Source organism: Octodon degus, unplaced genomic scaffold (genome assembly GCF_000260255.1).
Source record: "Octodon degus isolate 3935 unplaced genomic scaffold, OctDeg1.0 scaffold00024, whole genome shotgun sequence".
Lineage (NCBI taxonomy): Eukaryota > Metazoa > Chordata > Mammalia > Rodentia > Octodontidae > Octodon > Octodon degus.
Genome location: NW_004524600.1, coordinates 9918185 through 9937992, shown reverse-complemented (window position 1 = coordinate 9937992; position 19808 = coordinate 9918185). Strand labels below are relative to the sequence as shown.

Sequence of the window (19808 nt, the reverse complement as noted above, 5' to 3'; positions counted from 1 at the left end):
GGCAAGCACTTATTCTACTGAGCCATCTCCCTGTCCCTGAAAATTATTTGGGTAGTGACTACAAGTTAAATTAAATGGAAACCACAAGACTGATATATAGCTGGTTGGTCTGGGTGATCTCCAAGCAAATACATTCTAAAACTTTTTCTGGTATATTTTAATAAATAGTTTTATAAATATATACAAAGGACTTTGGATGCAGACACTAAGCCTAATCTAGACTTCATTGCTGTGATAAAAGTGGGCAGAAGGAGGGTGTATTATTGTGTGTGTTGTCAGGGTTGCAGTCTGTTTAATTTACTTCCTTGCTCTTGGGTTTTGAATGAAGCGAAACATGGCAGAGCTTGGCAGAGGAAAGCTGTTAAGCTCATAGGGAGAAGAGGAAGCTGGAGAGAAAGGCCCTGAGAAGACCTCTATTTCCTTGACCCATGACCTATTCCCTTCAACTAAACTCAGCATTTTTGTAGCCTAGGCTGTTTTGTTTAGATGCTGCCTCACCCTCCCACGTGCTGGGATTATTGCTGCTTGCCACCACTCTCTGGCTTTAGGCACTACTTCCTAATGGCCTATGAAGCTGTGAACTCTTCAGTAGATTAATGTGCTGATTGGGGCAGCACCCTCCTGATCCAGTCACCTCTCTAGGGCCCCACCTCTGAATATGGCTGCACTTCAGATGAAGCCTTCAGTACATGAGTCTTTGGAGGACCCTTCGTACTTAAGTCATAACGTCTGAGGGTTTGTATATTTGTAATTTAAATATTTAGGTTTTATGATTTTAGTACTTGTCAAGTAAATTTCTAAGTTTGTAGATATTTATAGGTATAATGTCTCCATCTAGTCTTACTGGCAATGCAAAGCAGAATTTTTTCAGGATTGATGATATTTTAATACCAGAATCTTTAAGGTTGCAGAGGCTATGGCCAACTTTTGCAGAATGTTATATTTCTGCTCTTATTATGTAAGGGAATTACAGCATAGTAATTTTAGTGTACCTTACCACACAAAATAAGGTTTGGGCTGACAAGGCTAATGGGATTCCAATGGGCAGTTGGCAAGACTGAGTATACTTCTGGCTTTTGTCTAAATTAGTCCTTAGTCTGTCTCTATTAATTAACTGAAAAACTGCTTGGTTTTGGGTGAAATAAGATGAATAAAATCTGGTCTGGCCCATGGCATAATAATTAGCTATGGGGAAATACATCCTAAGTGGTTCTTGGACAATCTTTATAGTTGGATAGCAGTACCAAAAAAAAAAAAAAAAAAAAAAGGGCCGGGGAGATGGCTCAGTGGAATAAGCGCTTCCCTGGCAAGTGCAAAGGCCTGAGTTCAATCCCTGGTTCCTCAAAAAACAAAACAAAAAAACCCACACATACAAAGATTGATGTGTAGCGCTTTCAGTAAAGCTAGGTGATGAGCTGACAAATCAGTCTTCCTTATGTTGGTTTCTAATGAGTAGAAAGAAAGGCACTGTGTGACAGGTGCTAGATACCAGAAGCCCTGCTTAGGCAGCTCCTATTCACTGGAGAGCTAAAATTTAGGGTTTCATCATGACTGCAGTTAACCCACTGTGTGGACTAGAGAAGCTCGAGCCTTTTATCCCAGCAAACTGAAAAGTGAAGGGTCCCTCGCTGAGAAGCAAACACTGGACATTATTTCAACAGGATAAAATGAGAAGGCTTGGACCAAGCTGGCAGACGTGGAACACAAGAATATGAGAAAGCCACAATTATTTCTGAACATTTGTAGGCCATGCCTCTTTTCTAAAAAGTTTAGGAAAATTCAGTGTAAAGATGAGCAGTAGAAAATGCTAAATCTTGTAGCAGGTTGTCAAAATGTATGAATGCTCTAAGATGTAGGAAAGATCTGAACAGGAAAGGGTATTTGTGGACACATTTGACCTGGGCCCACTTTATTAATAGAGAAACCAGAGCACTACTAGTTCTTTTTTCATGTTCTTGGTCAGCTTCATTTTGCCCTTGTATATGCTGTGTTAGGTAAGATCATGGAAAGGGAAGAGGTTATAAAGCCATTAATTAGTCATTTAGGAGGGGAAAAGGACAAGACACTTGAAAGTGATCATTCCTTGTAAGGTTTCTGAGCCACTTGCCTTGTACTTGGACATTTCCCATCATCTCTCGTTCATCTTTTCCTGGTCAGGCTACTGAGTTCCTCACTTAAAATCACTGCCATCGTTCTGCAGGTAGGTCCCCAACTCTTGATCATGCTTTCTCTCATCCCATATCCAATTACTTCCTTCAAGTAGGTACTGTATTTTATAAATGGCACTCAGAGAAAGCCTCTCATACTTGTCTCCACCATGTCACCACCTGGAGGAAGCAGACCTGTATTTTCCTGAACTTAGAATGGTGTCCAAAACATAGACATCGCAGTATTAATTGAATTAATAAATGATTGTAAACTTTCTCCACTTTAAACATATCAGATAAGTCAGTAAGCAGGCACAATTTTGTTTTTGTGATAGGATTCAGGCTGGCGTGAGCATTATTAGCCTAACCGGGGCTCCAATTTACCAATCCTAATATGCGTCACCACATTCTGCTATGAATGAATTTTAAAACGGCAAAGCTGCAAACCTCTAGTCGCTTAGGCATTTCTTAGAGTTCGCTAAATGACCAATAAATCGCGACTCTTTGGCGGGGCAGTTTAACTTTAGAGGGCGAACCTGGTGTATGTGTGCGTGGGGCAGGATACTTCATCGCTTACCCATCACAGTTGTCCATAGTGTTCGGGTAACGTGGGGCATACAACTCAATTTTAACTATCCCTGGGAAACCTTTAATGCGCTTTCTGCGCGTGCGTCTACGCCCTTGTCGTATCCTGCCCACCTGCTTCCTGTTATTTTCTATTGGTTGTTCCGCAGGAAGCCCGCCCTTGAGGGTGGTGAAACCCACTGGACATCGTGCAGCAGCCAATCAGGAGAAGCAGTTTTCAGTTTTGTCCAATGGGGTAGGGTTTGGCTTAAGGCCCGCGGATTTTAATTTTCCGTCCTGGAATGCGGAAGCCATGAGCTAGGCTGGTAGAGTCTGCTCCGGACTTGTTACTGTACCTTCTTCTGAGTCACTCAGGCTGAGTGCAGTGCTACAGGTTGGCGCTCCGGGCAGACAGGTCCTTCGCTTGGGCGGTAGTTACTGCCTGTAGCCTTACAGCCCGAGGTGCGCAGGCGGCGCGGGGTTGAAATCTGCGCTTCCTCAGCCCTCGCGCACGCTGGAATTCTCCACCGGAGGGTGGTTCGGAGACCCACTTCTGTAACGCCCTCCACTTCGTGATCCGGTGGTTGCCTGAGGATTTGTTCTGGAGAAAGGTGAGCTGTAGTGCCAGTGACACCAGCGGGGTGACTTTAAGTTTTGTGGCTTCTTGGGTTCGTGTTTATCCTTGTCTTTAAAACGGGAGGCTGAGGTGGGATAGCCTTGCGTTCGAGGCCAGCCTGGGCTACATAGTGACTTCAAGGACAGTCTAACTACATAGCGAGACCTTGTCTAAAAAACAACAACAACAAAAAAACCCCCAACCAACTAAAAATCAAGGGATGGTACTTGGGAACGAGACCCTGTCTAAAAACAAAACAAAACAAAACAAAACAAACAAAAAACACCAAGGGAACGCGAGGGATGGTACTTCGCCCTGTTCCTGAAAAAGAGCTACTCTTCATCTTGTTAAAGCTTGGAGTTAGACTCCTCGCCCTCCCCCGCACTCCCCGCCTGGGTTCTCTCCGCTTCCTTCAGAGTAACGCCGACCAGGGGAAATTAGTTGGTGGTGTAAAAAATAATGAAAGAGATCTTCTAGGTTAGTTAACATAATTTATGTGCGCATATTTGTCAAGAGTAATATGTTCCAAAATTTTCCCCAAAGGTACGAAGAAACTGATGATATTTCTCTAAATTTGCGTTCTCAATGTCTCTCCTGTTGAATATCTTACGAGAAACGCTAGCGTATTTTGGTGTGCCCATAGACCAGGTAAATGTCTTTTAATGGATTTGGATGAATCTGCTTTCTTTTTGGGTTTCATTTTAAAAATGATTCATATGCATCTTAAGGCCCAGTTATTACTTTGGGTGGGACAAATGTTCTCAATAGTACAGTTTCAGTAATTTGAGGCAAGGGTAGGAGGGATGAAGTAGATTGTTGGTAGCACAAGCCTGTAATCCTAGGACTCCAGGGGGCTGAGACAGGAGGATAAAACCTTGGAGCCCAGCCTGGACAATTTGGCACCTTAGCAAGGACCTGTCTAAAACAATGAGAGGGGGAGATGGCTCAGTGGTCTAAAGCACCTACTTAGAACAAGCTTCACAAAGCACAGGGAACACGGTTCAATCTCCCAGCACCACATGCCAGCCAGCCCCGCCCCCTGGTGGGCTGAGCTGGCCACAAATAAATAAATAAAATTAAAAAAAAAAAATAAAACAGTGAGAGGGCTGAAGATATAGTCAGTGTAGAGTCCTGGTTTCAGTCCCCAGACTGTAAAAAAAGGTGTGTGTAGGATAGGGATTATTAACCTGTTCACCTTCCAGGTCAAATGCTGACAAAAGATTCAAGGGAAGGGCTGGTGAGATGGCTCAGTGGTCTAAATCACCTACTTAGAACAAGCTAAGCAAAAGCACAGGGAACACGGTTCAATCTCCCAGCACCACATGCCAGCCAGCCCCGCCCCCTGGTGGGCTGAACTGGCCACACACACACACACACACAAAATAAAGAAAGAAAGAAAGAAAGAAAAAAAAGTTTAAAAAAAAAAAAAAGATTCAAGGGAAGCAAAATAAAAATAAAGATGTAACCTTCACAGAAATGAATTTATTACATAGATAAATAAAACTTTAAGTTAATTTATGAACGTTTGATGTTTGAGCAGAGTATAGTAACTTATATTCAGCGAATCCAAAATATATGTGAGGGTGAGAGGGTGATGTGGGCCTGAGAATTATAAACAAGTCCAGTTTTATCTACTTGTGTAGACAAAAAAGAGTGTTCTTGGTTCTGCAGATGATAGAGGAACAATCATTGGATGTGGTACTCATGAAGTTTAAAATATGAGAAACAAATGTAACTATGAGATTGACTATAAGAAAGACATAAACTAGTATGTGTGCTTACAAAATGGGCAAGTCATCTGTTTGATGAGATGAATTAGAAGATGGTCAAACAATGCTAAGATTTTAAACCAAAGTAAGTTGAATGATGATGCCATTACTATAGGCAACTCACTCTGAGCAGTGACTGAGTAGGGAGATAAGGTGAGCCAGAGGTAGTGTTGGAATACATAATAGAAATACCTGGCAGCCAATTAGATATATAGTTAGGGAGGATAGGAGAAAAGGAGATTCAGATTTGGCAGTTTTATGCATTGTTATTTGAAGCCATAGATTTTGATGACATAACGGGAGATGTCATTAGATGTTATTGAAGCATTTCAAATTTCAGTACTAGGCTGGAGATGAGTAGTGAATAGCAGTTGAAGATTTGCTTATCATTGGTACTTTCATGAATTTCTATAGGTAGAGTTAGGACTAAATTGGAGTAGTTTGAAGAATGTGAGGAAGGGAGGCAGCATCAGCAATGTTCTTTGGAAAAGTTTTCTTTTTTCTTTCTCTTTTGGTGGAACCAGGGATTGAACTCAGACCCTTGTGCTTGCCAGGCAAGCACATATTCTACTGAGCTATCTCCCCCATCCTCGGTTTTGTTTTTGTTTTTCAACAGTGCAGGAATTTGAATCAAGGACCTACCTGTACATGCTGGACAAGTGCTCTACCACTGAGCTAAACCTTACAACTTCATTCTTTTAAAAAAGATAAATATTAATAAAGTTTAATTCTTTAGAGAAAATAATTAAGAGTATGCAGTACTATATTTTCTTTTTAAGAAATGCAATTGCATCTTTTACATCTTTTTAGATACATAAATTTATGTTTAATTGAAGTATATTTTAAGTGAAGCCTTGTTTTTAAATAGATATTGCTGATTTGGAAAAGTAAGGACTATGGATCATATCGGAGTATTGTGCGTATTATTGGGAAAATGCTTCCTTTAGAACCCTGTCGAAGACCTAATTTTGAGGTGAGTCAGTCACCATGCAGCAAGTTGTTTATAAATTAATCCTAGGTATTCCTAGGGAGTTAGAATATCTAACAACAAGCAAGAAATATTTCCTACAAGCTAATAACCATGAGTTTATCCCAGAAACAAGTTGTTTCACATATTTTTTTTCTCTGAATATTTATATTCAGAAGTGAACAGATACAAGGGACACGTGAAGACCTTATTTTGCTTGTTTTAATTTTTTTTGGTACTGGGGTTTGAACTCACTACCTTGTGCTTGCTAGGCAGGTGCTTTATGCTGCTGATTTATCTCCCTGGCTTGTTTTATTTTTTTTTCTGTTTGGTAACAGATATGATTAACCAGGGGAGAGAATATTGCTATGCACTCAAATATGGGCTAATGTTTTTGTCAGTTATTTTTTCTTGCTAACAGGTGCATATTTTTGTACTGAATATTCTTTCTCTTCTCTCTTTTGGATTATTAACTTAATTAATACCATGGGGCGTGGGGTACATGTCTTCCCTGACTTCCTACAGAGCTCTGATTTTTTTCTTTTTTTACTTTTAGTTGATCCTGCCCTTGAACTCTGTAGAGTCTGATAATTGTGGCTCTATAGTTCCATCTTTTGCTGATGTTTTGTCTGTGGCAAATGATGAAGAAGCCAGTTGTCTTAGATTTCGGTAATTTTTATGCTTTTCTTGAAAAGTGGGATATGGGCCATTACCTGAATTCTTGCATGTTGAAGTTTGTTCCTATTGCTTGTGCTCTTCTGTTGTTCTCTCTGTCTTTGTATGTGCTGTGTCATACTAATATCCTCCTAATAAGGGTGACTTTCTCATTTTTAAGCCAGTTTTTCTTACTAGACATTGAAGCCTAGCATTATGTATGAAGGCAGAGAGTTAAAGCAGTGTCAGAGTCATTATTTTTATTGTGTGTTTCGTACTAAAACATTGTCATTTCTATGAAATACTGTAATGCTACATTTTATTTAGCCAAAATTTACACAGGGCTTACAGTACACAAGACAGTGATGTTAACTATACAGTAGGGCCTCCTTATTTCTGAGAGTTCTTTATGGTCTCTATATCCATGGGCTCCACATTCATGGATTCAGCCAACTGTGGATCAGAAATATTTATTAAAAAAAGTCCTAGAAGTTCCAAAGAGCAAAACTTAAAGTTTTTGTGCTCCAAGTACTACACTGAAACCACGAGAATGAAGTGATGGCTGGACGTTGTATTAGGAATTCTGAGTAATCTAGAGACGATTTAAAGTGTGCAGGAGGCTATAGCCATTGCCCCGCCATTTACATAAGGGATTTGAGCATTCTTGGATTTTACTGTTGTGTGGGGACCCACCCTGGAACCAGTCCCTGATGGACAACTGTCTTTTTACTTCTGGTAGATACTGCTAGGGAGCACCCCCCTTCATGTTGTTATCTTCTGTGTGTACTTTAAGAACAGTGAGTGTCAGTTATTGAGATCTTTTCATTAAATGTATTATGTGTCAGACTCTTTATCAATTTTCAAAAAGTTAGATCATAAACTTACCCCTAGTTAACATAATCCTGAATATAAAGCCTTTTAGTGCCCTATGTCAAATTTTTAAATAAACTTACACAGTATTTATTTTTTGTTTTAGGTACATTTTTATTTTAAAACTTACATATGATCAATTCATCCATTTTAAGAGAACTATTTTTTTTTTTTTTTGTGGAACCAGGTATTTGAACTCAGACCCTTGCACTTGCCAGGGAAGCACTTATTCTACTGAGCCATCTCCCCGGCCCCAACAATTGGTGTTGAGAGATGTGTATATTTATGTAACCTCTACCCCACCAAGATTTGAAAAATAAATCTTAGAAGCTCAGTTATTTGCCATTGATGCATTTTATTGCCTTTATTTTTATGAGTCCTATTTGAAATACAGATAAAAGAAAGTTAATCTTGAAACCTTTTACACAGTATTTAAAGTTAATGGATAGAACAGTTCTAGGACGGTTGAGCATTTTTGTCTTGCTCTCTGTGAGCAAGGCTTGTTCTTTTCATTGCCCGGCTTCAGAACTGTCTGTTAGCAGCTGCGTTCTGTTCTGTATGCTGAAAACACAAAGCTAAGCAAGAAGTGTTTGTCCTCGGTGTGCCCGCACAGACACAGGGAATAACTGCAATTTTATTTTATCTTGTCTTTTGTGAAAGATTTTGTTTTTTTTCTAATTGGAAGTTTCTGTCTTTCTCTGTCCCTCTTCCACCTATAGAAGTTGCATATGGAAAAATGAAGAAGAGAAAATTAAAACTTTCCATCCTTTGCAAGCAGCTTGGGATCCACTGTCATCTGCTCGAAGACAGAACAAACCAGTGAAAAACGATCTGCCTGTAGATGAGGCTGCAATGAAGAAAATAGCTGCCCTCGAGAATGAGCTCAGTCTTCTGCGCTCTCAGATTGCTGCAGTTGTGGAAATGCAGCACGGGAGGAAAGGCCCAAAGGCTGGTAAGTGTCCTGCTGGATTCCTGTTCCAGCTGGATGATACTCATCTGGTATGCGGGTCTGTGTAGGCTGAGTAAGAGCTAAGTACAGCATGTGTTTGATGTTTTTTCAGAGTAAATCAAGACATAGTTATAGTAAAGGTGTTAGCTTTGGCGTAAAGAGCTATTGTGCTTTTGTGGTATTAAATAGACTTGTCTTGTAAGTAATCTTTCCTAGGTCTTCAGAAAAGCAGTGGTGAATGAAGAGGAAGGATGGATTGGGTGGAAAGAGAGTAGGTTTGAGGTCTCATATTTACAGATGTTAGTTAATTGCTGCTTCATGTCCACTGATTTAAGAGGATAATATTTTCCACTTGATCCTTTCTTACATTTTTTACAGATGTAATTTGCTTTAAACATAATATTTTAAGCAATATAGTGCAAGCATTTTTGGTTTTTTGGTACCGGGGATCAAACTCCAGTCCTTGCACTTTGCCAGGCAGGTGCTTGTGCCACTACTTTCACAACAGATTATTAAGTCATGAGCTGTCAGTAAATATGTAAAACATTATATAATCCCTAAACATGTAATTTATGCAAGTAATATGTATATATTTAAAATATATGTAATTTATATAAATATATAATAATGAAATGATATACACGATTTTTTGTTCTTCACCATGTTTACCCAGTTTTTCAGGAGTAAATCTGTTGTGAAGAAGTTAAATACCTTGTACCTATCTTAGATGCTTGCCTAGAAAATAATATGCTTGTTTGCCTAGTGTCATAAGAGAGTGGATACAACAGTTTCATTATTTCTTACTACAAATTATTGACCATGTTTTAGCTTTTTAAAATGGAGAATGAGATTCAGATTTTATATGAATTACTGGAGAATTCTTCATTCCCTGTAAAATACATGATGTGGTTTATACAGTATCTGAATGTCTCTTCAAAGGCTTCACATACACAAGGGGGTTTTTGAAAGATGAATGAGTCTAGCTTGCTGTCAGAGGATGGGACCTGCCCACGAGAGGTGGGGTTGCTGAGGGCTGACAAGAGGTGGGCCTTCCAGGACAGCCCCCCGACCTTGCTATTTCTGTGGTCAAGCCCTGGGAATGTGGCCTGAAACCTCCAAAAATCATGAGCCAGAGTAAAGCTGGACTTTTTTGGGGCTGCTCAGGATTTTTTTTTGGGCCACTCAGGATGAGCCAGAGTAAATCTTTCCTTCTCTAAGTTGTGGGAAGAATGTGGGAATTAGGTTCCAGTGACAGGAACGTGATGGGCCTATGCTGAGAATTAACTTCTCTTTCTCTTTCTCTCTCTCTCATATTTTTTGCCTTTAAAAAGTTTCATTATTATTATTATTTCTTTTTTTTTTTTTTCCTTTTCAAAGTTTTATTGATAAACATATAGCAATGAGACAGTTTCAAATCAAATCGAAAGTATTATTATTATTTCTTGGCTAGCTCAGGTTGCCTTAAAGGGGGTTCAGGTAAGGCATGTGGAGCTGGGGATCGAACTGCGGTCCCCTGCGCCTGACTGGGTTTGCCCAAGCAGGTGCTTAAACAACTGAGCTAACCTGCAAGACCCCCCCATTTTAAAAATGTTATACCTTTTAGCTATGCATAATGATGACATTCATCATAGGAAATCTGTACATAATATATCTTGCATTTTGTTTTTTTTCCCATTTGTCTCTCCTTCAATTCCTCTTCCCCTCCTGATTTACAAAAGGTTTGTTTCCATCTTTTCCTTTTTCAAATCCCTTTTTTCCTTTCCCCCTCTGCCTTCTTTTGTTCTCCTTCACATTTGACCATTTTCTTCCCATTTCTTAGTATCTGTTATACATTTTGATCCTTAGTTACACTTTTGGTTTCTCACACATGAGAAACAATGTGGTATTTCAACATGTGTGTCCGATTTATTTCACTTAAGTGTATGGTCTCAAGGTCCAGTCATTTAGCCGTAATATCTCAAGCTTATCTTTCATTATGGTAGCATAGTACTCCATTATATATAAAACAAATACTTTTTATCCATTCACAGTTGATGGGCATTTGGGCTGTTTCCAAGATTTAACTACTACAATAAGTGCCCTTATAAACATGGATGTGCATATATCTCTATGGCGTGATGCTTTTAATTCTTTTGTGACGATGCCAAGAAGGGGAATAGCTAGGTCTGTTGGAACCTCTTTTTTAAAAATTTATTATTATTATTATTTTTAATGTATTTGGTTACAGGGTCTCACTAAGCAGCTCAGGCTCTAGTGGTCCTCCTGGTTTCAGCCTCCCCAGCCTTGGGTTACAAGTGTATGTCACCATGCCTGGTGGTGCAGCATGGGTGCTGGGGACCCCATCCCTGTGCTTGCCCAAGCAGGCAGTTAGTTTGCTGAGTTATCTCGCTGGTCCTAGTTTTAGTGTTTTGATTCCTCCCCTCCCCCAACAGATTTCCACAGTCTACACTCCCTCCAGCAGTGGAGAAAGGTTCTTTTTTCCCAAGAGGCCCACCAGTATTTATTATTGGTTGATTTCTTGATAATCACCATTCTTTTTGGAATAAGATGGAATCTCAGCATTGTTTTATTTTGCATCTCTCAAATGACCAATGATCTTTAATATTTTTTCATATATTTGCCATTTTTACTACTTCTGAGAAGTATCTCTTCATTTCAGATGCCCATTTTTGAGTTGGTTCTTTAAATTTGGAGGATCTGAAAAAACAAAATTGGAGGGTCTGATTTTTTGAATTCTTTATTTGTTCTAGGTATTAGTCCTTTGAGGAGCAGCTGGCAAAAATATTTTTTTAATTTATAGGTCATCTCTTCAATCTGTTGATTTCTGTTGTTCAAAAGCTTTGTAATAAAATGAGATCTGAGTTGTTGATTTTTGAGGTATTTCCTATGTGTTAAGTTTTGTTCATAAAATCTGTTTGCACTAATGTCTTTAAAGGTTCTACCTATTCTCTTCCAGGAGATTTCATATGTCTGTTTTAATATTTAGATCTTTGATCCATTTTAACTTTAGTACATGGTGAAAGATATGGATATAGTTTTATTTTATTTTATTTTTGTATATAGTTTTAATTTTCAGCATATGGAAAGCTAGTTTTTCCAGCAGCATTTATTAAACAGGCTTTCCTTCAGTGAAGGAGTTTGGTTCCTTTGTCAAAGATAAGGTAACTGAGGATGTTTGGAGTTGTTTGTGCACCCTTTAATCTGTTCTGTTGATCTTCAGGTCTTTTTTTTTTTTTTTTTTTTTGGCAAGTGTCATGCTTTTTAAAAATTTTATTCACAGTAGCTTTGTAATATAACTTCAGGTCAGGGTGATTGTGATGCACCCTGCCTTGCCTTTGTTGCTCAGAATTGTTTTTTGCTATTCTAGGTCTCTTCTGGTTCCAAATGAATGTTAGAATTGTTTCCTCTAATTCTGTAAGATATGTTATTGGTATTTTGATCAGGATTGCATTAAATCTGTATAGCAACTTTGGGAGTATGGCCATTTTCACTATATTTGTTCTTCCTACCAAAGAACAAGGGATATCTTTCTTTCTTTTTTTTAATTTTGTGCAGGGTCTCACTACACAGCTTGAACTTGTACCACTTGAGAGAGTCTGGGTGGTTTTTGTATTGTTACACTTCATTGACCCCCGTGTTTGCCTTTGGTGAGCTAGAATTCTGGAGTTGCATCTTTCTTAAGTATCCTTTCTTTCTTTTTTTTTTTTTTTTTAATAGTTTAATTCCTTGGTTGATGCCTATAAACTGTTTATGACAAGTAGCTTTATCTCTTGACTTTAGAACTCGTAGGAAATGGCTTCTCAGGGATGTCTTTCAGGTGTAGGTAGTTGCCTCTTTTTTTTTTTTTTTTTTTTTATGTATTTGGTATAGGATCTCATTATGCACTTGGACTCATAGTGATTCTCCTGTTTCAGCCTCCCCAGTGTGTTCCACCACACTTGGTCTTAGTAGCCCGGCTCTGTGTGCCTGGGGTGGGGCTGGCATGGCACGTGGTACTGGGGATTGAACCCTGGTGCTTGCGCTTGCCTAGCAGTTTAGACTGCTGAGCTATCTCTGCGGGCCCGCCTTTTATGTTTTGAGTCTTGTTGCAAGATGCCTACTTCTACAGTATATTGGGAATGAGAAGTTGCTGCCTGTTTGACTTTGTTAGTTCCTGGTTCCTATAGTTTTTATGACCTTTGGGCAATCTCAGTCTTAGCATACTGGGAAGAATTACTTATTAAAATAGTTATGTCACCTTGGCAAAAGTAGTACAGCCCACAGATCAGTACCATCAAATACAACATAAAAAATGACAAACTGTGATAACTGTTAATTTGCCACCTATGTTAACTAAATTTGTGATTATGTATTAAAATCTAAAACAAACTAGAAAATTGTATAGTAAGTATAATAATGTTAGTATGGTGATTCCTCCCTAACTTCAGTTTTTTTCCCCTAGGGAATTGAAGTTAAGGGGGAAATAGGAAGAAAACAGGGAAAGGAGTTAGAAGGAAAGGAGTTAGGGGGAAAATAGAGAAATAGAAGAAGTGGAAGAGATTAGAAGCAAGGCTGGAAGACAGGTTTATATAAACTTTGGGAAAGTGCTGAAGAAGACAGGTAGGGAAAGAGAGAAGGAAGAAATAAAACCAAGAGTACAGAACAGTGACAACAAAGACACAAGAAACAGTATTCATACTCATGTAAAAACAAGAACAAACAAGAAAAAAGAAAATAAGAAAAAAATGTCAGAGCTGGCCAGATAGCTCAGTGGACTAAAGCACCTACTTAGACAAGTGCTAGAGGACCTGGGTTTGATCTCCATGCCATGCGGACCCTGTCTCTGGGGTACACTGAAATTGCAAATGAGACTGGGTATGGTGGTACATACCTGTAATCCAGCACTTGGGAAGCTGATAACAGGAGGCTCACAACGAGTTTGATCTGTGCAGTGAGACCCTGTATACCCTGTACTAAATATATTTTAAAAAAGAAAGAAAAAATGTCTAAGGTGTATGTTTGCTGTTGCTGGGAGACAGAGTGAGCAAACAGTCCAGATCTGTTCATTAACCCTAGCAAACCAGCTATAGGTTTATGGTGGGGTATCAGATCCCAGCAGTCCAGCACCTTTAGTTCCATTGAAATTCAGGCTGGTTTTTTTTGCTGAGGTTAGAACCTGACTTGTTTATCCTGTCACACTTTGCCTCCTGCTGGCCTGAACTTGGTTCTTAGACCTCTTGCGAACTTGAACTGGGTTCCACCTCGCCCTGACACTGGGAACTGCTAGGTGGAGCTGGCTCACAGTGGCTCTGTTCTGCATTCAGTTAGTCCCTCTCCAGGGTGGCTACCAGCCCGTCGCTGTCTCCTGGGGGATGTGTGAACCTAAATAATTCACCAGCCACAGAAATCCAGTATGTCTACTGTTCTGTGCACTGGTGTGTGTCTCCCTGAAGACCTTGGGGAAGCCAGTGGTCACCATGTATCTGCAGGTTCAAGGTGCCCCTCCTGTACAGTGAGTCAGGGCTTGGAGAGAAAATGCCTTCATCTCCTCCTCCATCTCCACTGAAGTCTCTCTTCACTCTCCCTGTGGATTCCAATTCTTGCTTTAGATCCTTCTTGTGTTCCAGGGTCCCACTTTCCTCCCCTCCTCTTCCTCTTGTTCCTATGCCAGGATACCAAATCTTGGGGAGGTTCTTGGTCTGCTGTTCACCACTCTACTATCTTCCTAGAAGTCCAAGAATTTCTAATTAGATTAAAATGAATTTACAGTTTCAACTTGAGAAACAGGTAAGCAGATGGGATTATTGCTCCCTCCTGGCTAGTATGTCACAGTTGCAGCAGCGTTATAGAAATTGTTTTGTTCTGGTTCTCACTAGTGTTATACATGATGCTAGAATTTTGCCTATTTTTTTTTTTTTTTTCTTTCAACAAACAACTTTTGTTTTTAGGCTCCTTGGGTTTGAACGATGTGCCCAGTGGTATGGGACAAATTTCACCATCAGACTCCACTCAGCTATGTGTAGAACCAAGTCCAAGCTCAGCGCCTGCTGCTCCTCCTCCACCGCCACTTCCTCCTCAGTTTCTTCCTCTCCAGCCTTCATGTTTTCTTCCCTTACAACAAGAATCTACAGTTTGTCACTCAGATAATCCAGCTACCAAAATGAAAAAGCAGCACTCAGGTGCTAGGAAGATGAATTATAGTCTTCATTCAAAAAGCCAGAGAAATAAAGATGTTCCAAATATGTTAGATGTTCTGAAGGATCTGAATAAAGTTAAACTTCGTGCTATTCAGCGGTATGTTGTCATAATTTGAGAAGCAAATTGAAATTTTGTGAATGATGTTTTTTAGAATTTATGTTTATGAAAGCTGACAAAGTTTTTTTTGTATTTTAGGGAAGGGTCTACAGGGTGTTCAGGGTCTCACTACTAGATCAGACTTGTAGTGATCCGCCTGTTTACAACCTCCCAAGAGCTGGGATTACAGGCAGGTGCCACCACACCCAGTCTCAATTATCTCAGCATGCACCAGGGGTGGGGCTGGCATGGCAGGCCAGGGGATCGAACTCCTGGCCCCTGTGCCTGCTTGCAGGCACTTTAATCTGCTGAGCTATTTGGCCAGCCCAGATATTTTCTTTCTTATTACTCCTCATTCCCAATGCCCTTCCCAGAGATAAATCACTCTGAGTTCTTTTTGCAATTATTATTATTTTTTTTAGTGTATTTACTAGAGGGTTTATAGTCCCATACACAGATGGGACTCGTAGTGATCCTTTCTGTTTTTCAGCCTCCCATGCACTGGGATTACAGGCACATACCACCATGCCCAGTCTCATTTGCTGACTCAGCGTGCCCCAGGGGCAGGACTGATACAGTAGGCTGGGGATCAAAACCCCAACCCCTGCATCTGCCTAAGCAGGTGCTTTAATCTGCTGAGCTATTTGGCCGGCCCTCTCAGTTCTTTTTGGCCATTTTTTCTGTTGCATTTCTATAATTTTGAAGCATCTCTTGTTGTATTTTGTAATTATATATTTCCCTATTGTAAAATATTAGAAATACTGTATTTTATCCACCATTTTATTTCCTGTGGTTTTAGTTACCTATGTTCAACTGTAGTCTGAAAATATTAAATATAATTTTCAATAATTTGAGTTGTAAATTGTGAGCTGTTTTGAACAGTATCATGAATAAGCGTTCAGTTAAGATAAAATGAGTCAATGATTGAGTAAACAAACAATAGTCTTATGGTTTTCTTTTATGATCTCTAGTTTTTTTGGAAGTTCTTAAATATTTCTTTAAAAATTTCTACCCCCCAGAAAATTAGAAAATTAAAAATAGGGCTTTTCTGCATAGCAATATTTGAGAATTTCCAAGTCAGAGAAAAATTGTGGTAGAGCCTCATCTCTCAGGATTTCTTGGTTTTCTGTTTCTGAAATTATTGTGCCTGACAGATGCCTTATTTCATGGTAGAAACCTGTTCAAGACTAATTATAATATGTTATGCCTTTGTGCTTGCTGTGCCTGTTGAAAAGGCGGTGACATTACATCAGAGCTTTAATTCCATGTTTTGTTTTTAAAACAACAGGTCACCTGGCGGTAGACCTGTTCACAAGAGGAAAAGGCAGAGTGCTCTTTGGGATCCTGTGTCTGTAATATCACAGGCACTTAAGAAGAAATTTGCATTTCAAGAAGAAGATTCCTCTGACAAAGAAAACAGATCATGGGAGTCTTCTCCATTTTCTAGCCCAGAAACTTCCAGGGTGAGCTATAGCATTTGATATAAATAGCTTTTAAGGTTTTCTCAATTGTGCTTTTCCTGGCATTTTACATTCATGTTCTCTTGAACTAAGTATGCAGAATATAGTATAAAGTGCTAATACTATAATAATCCTTCTGTTGTCAGTTTTTCTCATTTTCACTTTTGGCTGATAATGAAATAAAACACTTGATTTGAAGACTGTGTGCATGAAGTTATAATAGTTTATCCTGCAGAGTGCTAACTTGGTGTTGTCTGTAGTATAAGCTGGGTGTCTGGGTGTCTGACACTCTGAGAAGACCAGGGAAGAACTGGGCAACAGATGCAGCCAGCTGTATCAAACAGGACTGCTTTGGTGGTTCTCACAGTCGTAAAGGCTTGGGATTATTTGGTTGAACAGAATGTTAACTCTGCTTTGGGGACATAGGTATCTCTAATGACAGCACTTACTGGGTGGTTGAAAGGACACACATTTTGGAGGGGAATTTTTCACATCTCATAGTTTAGTTGAGGTTGAACATAAGAATAAGCCTTGGGAATGAGAGAGTTGAAGGGTGATGGTGTCTAAAGTCGGTGGGTAGCATTGAGGCGTGAGACACCAGCAGAGGAGGAGCCTGGAGAACTGCAGTGCACAGGCCACTCCAAGAGCACGGGGGGAAAAATCCTGGTTCCATTCCAGTGTACACAGGCTTGAGGATTGTGTGTTGTGTGTGTGTTCCATATCTGAGGTTTTGTATGATGATTCAGAAAATGATGCTTATTTAACTATATGCAAAGGAGTATGGAGTTTGCTTTAGAACTTTACCATGAAAAATGTAAATGTTTCTAAAATCAACATTTCATTCTGACTTTCAAGTTCTAATGTATAATCCACAAAGTACTTCTTATTTAACCTTTTTGATCTTCAAAGCATTGTCCTGAAAAAGACAAAAAGAATGCTTCTTGTTTTCTCCACAGGGCAAATGAACCTTGTACACATCATCCCTCCTCAGAGACTAGAACTTGGTTTATTAAAATTCTGGAATGTGTGGAAACCCTCTGTTATTCCAAGAAATTTGCTTGGGTGGGACACACTTTCTCAGTGACAGTGTAGCCCCTGGGGCCATGCAGCCTGCAGGACCTCCAGTTGTAGCCAACAGGGCGCTCAGTTTGCGTGGCTGCTCCTGCCAGTTCAGGGGTCCTCTGCCCTGAACTCAGTGCCTGATGGCCCGCTCTCAGGTCACTACTGGTCGCTGAATGAATTCAGCCTCAAGGGGTGCCCTGGTGTAGTTTGGCCATTCTTTTTCTTTTTTTTCTTTTTTTGTTTATTTGTGTGTGTGTGTGTGTGTGTGTGTGTGTGTGTGGCCAGCTCAGCCCACCAGGGGGCGGGGCTGGCTGGCATGTGGTGCTGGGGGATTGAACCGCGGTCCCTGTGCTTTCTTGCTAAGCTTGTTCTAAGTAGGTGCTTTAGACCACTGAGCCATCTCACCAGCCTGCCATTCTTTTTCTACATTCTGGTAATTTCTGTGCCAACATTTGCTTTATTTCAGTTTGGACATCATATCCCGCAGGCAGAGGGGCAGTAATGTAAGTGGAGAACTGAAAAGCACAAAAGCTGTTGGCCAAGGTTGCAAAAGCCGTATCTACGCTTGGAAGGAAAGATGCACACATGTGCTGACCTGTCTCTCGCTGCCTTTCCAAGGGACCCTGTCTTCTCTGAAGGCTGCTGTGGGCCAGAGAGGTCCGTGGCCAGCTCTAGGGAGACTCTTAAGAATACCAGGTTTTGATTTGGAAAGATCCACCAGGTAATTGGCTGCTGAGAAGAGTTAGGGGATGGATCCCCCTCATCTGTTAGTATCCCTGAAAGCTTGCGTATGTACTTCAGTGATTTTTCTGGGGCAATTATGCCTTCCTAATTTAAGAATCTTTAAACCTTTTAAATGCCTATTTGGCCTGCAGTAACTTACAGTTTTTCAAGTAGGATGAGTATAATTTTTCATTATAATTTATAGTGAAAGGTTATAATTTTTCTATCCTCAGTCCCTGTTGTAATCATCTGTGGTTGAGCATGCTAAAGCTTGTTCCTGAGGTCTTAGAATTGGAGTCCAAGGTGCTGTAAAGGCTGCCCGTGTTGCTGCGTGAGCACACGTGGCTGACGTGTCTGCTTTGGACCTTGGCACATCCTTACCTCCCTTCCTTTGTAAATAGGTTGTACAATAAATGTGCCTTTGCAACTTACATTGTCTTTTCATTTTCTTTTTGTTTATGTCTATTTGGTTTTTTATGTTTTCTAATTCATGTTTGCAGTACATAATGAATACTCAGCTTATGTTTTGTATCAGTTGAAGTGTATATTTTTCTCACTGTTTCATAGAGGCTGAGTGAGGGAATTCTGTAGTTAGTTTTTTGTGAAGGAGAAATGAAAAGCACCTAGGTTTTAGTAAGTAGTGGCTTACAGAAATGTGCATGTTGCACTGCATAGTGGCCAAGGAGCATGCAGCCATTAGCGGGTCAGCACCCACCCTTCAGCCAGGTGCTTCACATTCAGATACCAGGCTGCCCACCGTTTTCGTGCTGCTGTGGGGAGGATTGTTCCTGCCCCCTTCAATTCATTCCCAGCGTCCACCGCTTCCCTATATCCGCAGGACTAGTCATACATCTGTGTCTGTCTATCTCTGTGTGTGTGTGTGTGTGTATTCTTTTTTTTTTTTTTTTTTTTTCCCAGTACTGGGCATTGAACTCTGGGCTTTTGCACTGAGCTATGTCCCAGTTTTGTTTAATTGTCCTGGTTGTGTTTGAACTTGTGATCCTTCTGCCTCTATGCTTATGTCAGAGTGCTGAGATTACAGGTTTATACCACCACCCAGCAGTTATGACCATGAGGGAGAGGTATTTAAGGCAGTTTACAAGGGTAGGTAAAGCACAGATAAACAGCTTCAACAACAAACAGGGGACCGGGGAGATAGCTCAATAGAATAAGTGCTTCCCTGGCAAGCGCAAGGGCCTGAGTTCAATCCCCGGTTCCACCAAAAAAAATCCAACAAAAAACAAGAAACGGGAAGGAAAAATCTTAAAGATGAAGTTTTCTGTGTTTACCACATGAGGGCAGTGTAACATCAAGTGCACCCAGGCTGATGATGATCTTACCTCTTTGGATGACAAGTTTTTAGGAATTATAGCAAAGCAGGATTGGATTAAATATTAATTGCAAAATCAGCTTACTCTAAAGAACATGTATCAGTTAAAAGTAACTATCTCCTTGATGGATCTGAAATTACTCATCACTAATCCACTTTTTTCTCCAGCAAATAAATACTCTAAAACTAAGTGATGAAAGCAATGGATAGTAGTCTTTAATTGTTAAACTTCAAGACTGCAAATTCTTCACCTGAGTACAACCATTTATTGTACTCCTACAGAAAAAAAAGATCTATTTGTGCTTATGTGGTTACAATTTTTGCTTGTATCTTAGTAAAGATTGGTATTTTTAAGTGGTGCAGTTTGCAGTATTATCTTGAGACAGGCTCTTGCAATGCACTATAGACTGGCACTGAACACACC

General features: G+C 40.0%; 1 protein-coding gene across 1 annotated transcript; it reads left to right on the top strand.

Moving 5' to 3' along the window:
* The first annotated feature begins 2819 nt into the window (after positions 1-2819).
* On the top strand, positions 2820-18369 carry Mtfr2 (mitochondrial fission regulator 2). The gene is made up of 8 exons (XM_004648996.3): positions 2820-3322; positions 3871-3975; positions 5965-6069; positions 6620-6732; positions 8307-8539; positions 14464-14809; positions 16098-16272; positions 17798-18369. The coding sequence occupies exons 2-8, from the start codon at positions 3913-3915 to the stop codon at positions 17831-17833; spliced, it is 1071 nt and encodes a 356-aa protein (XP_004649053.2). The 5' UTR covers positions 2820-3322; positions 3871-3912; the 3' UTR covers positions 17834-18369.
* The last annotated feature ends 1439 nt before the right edge of the window (positions 18370-19808 follow it).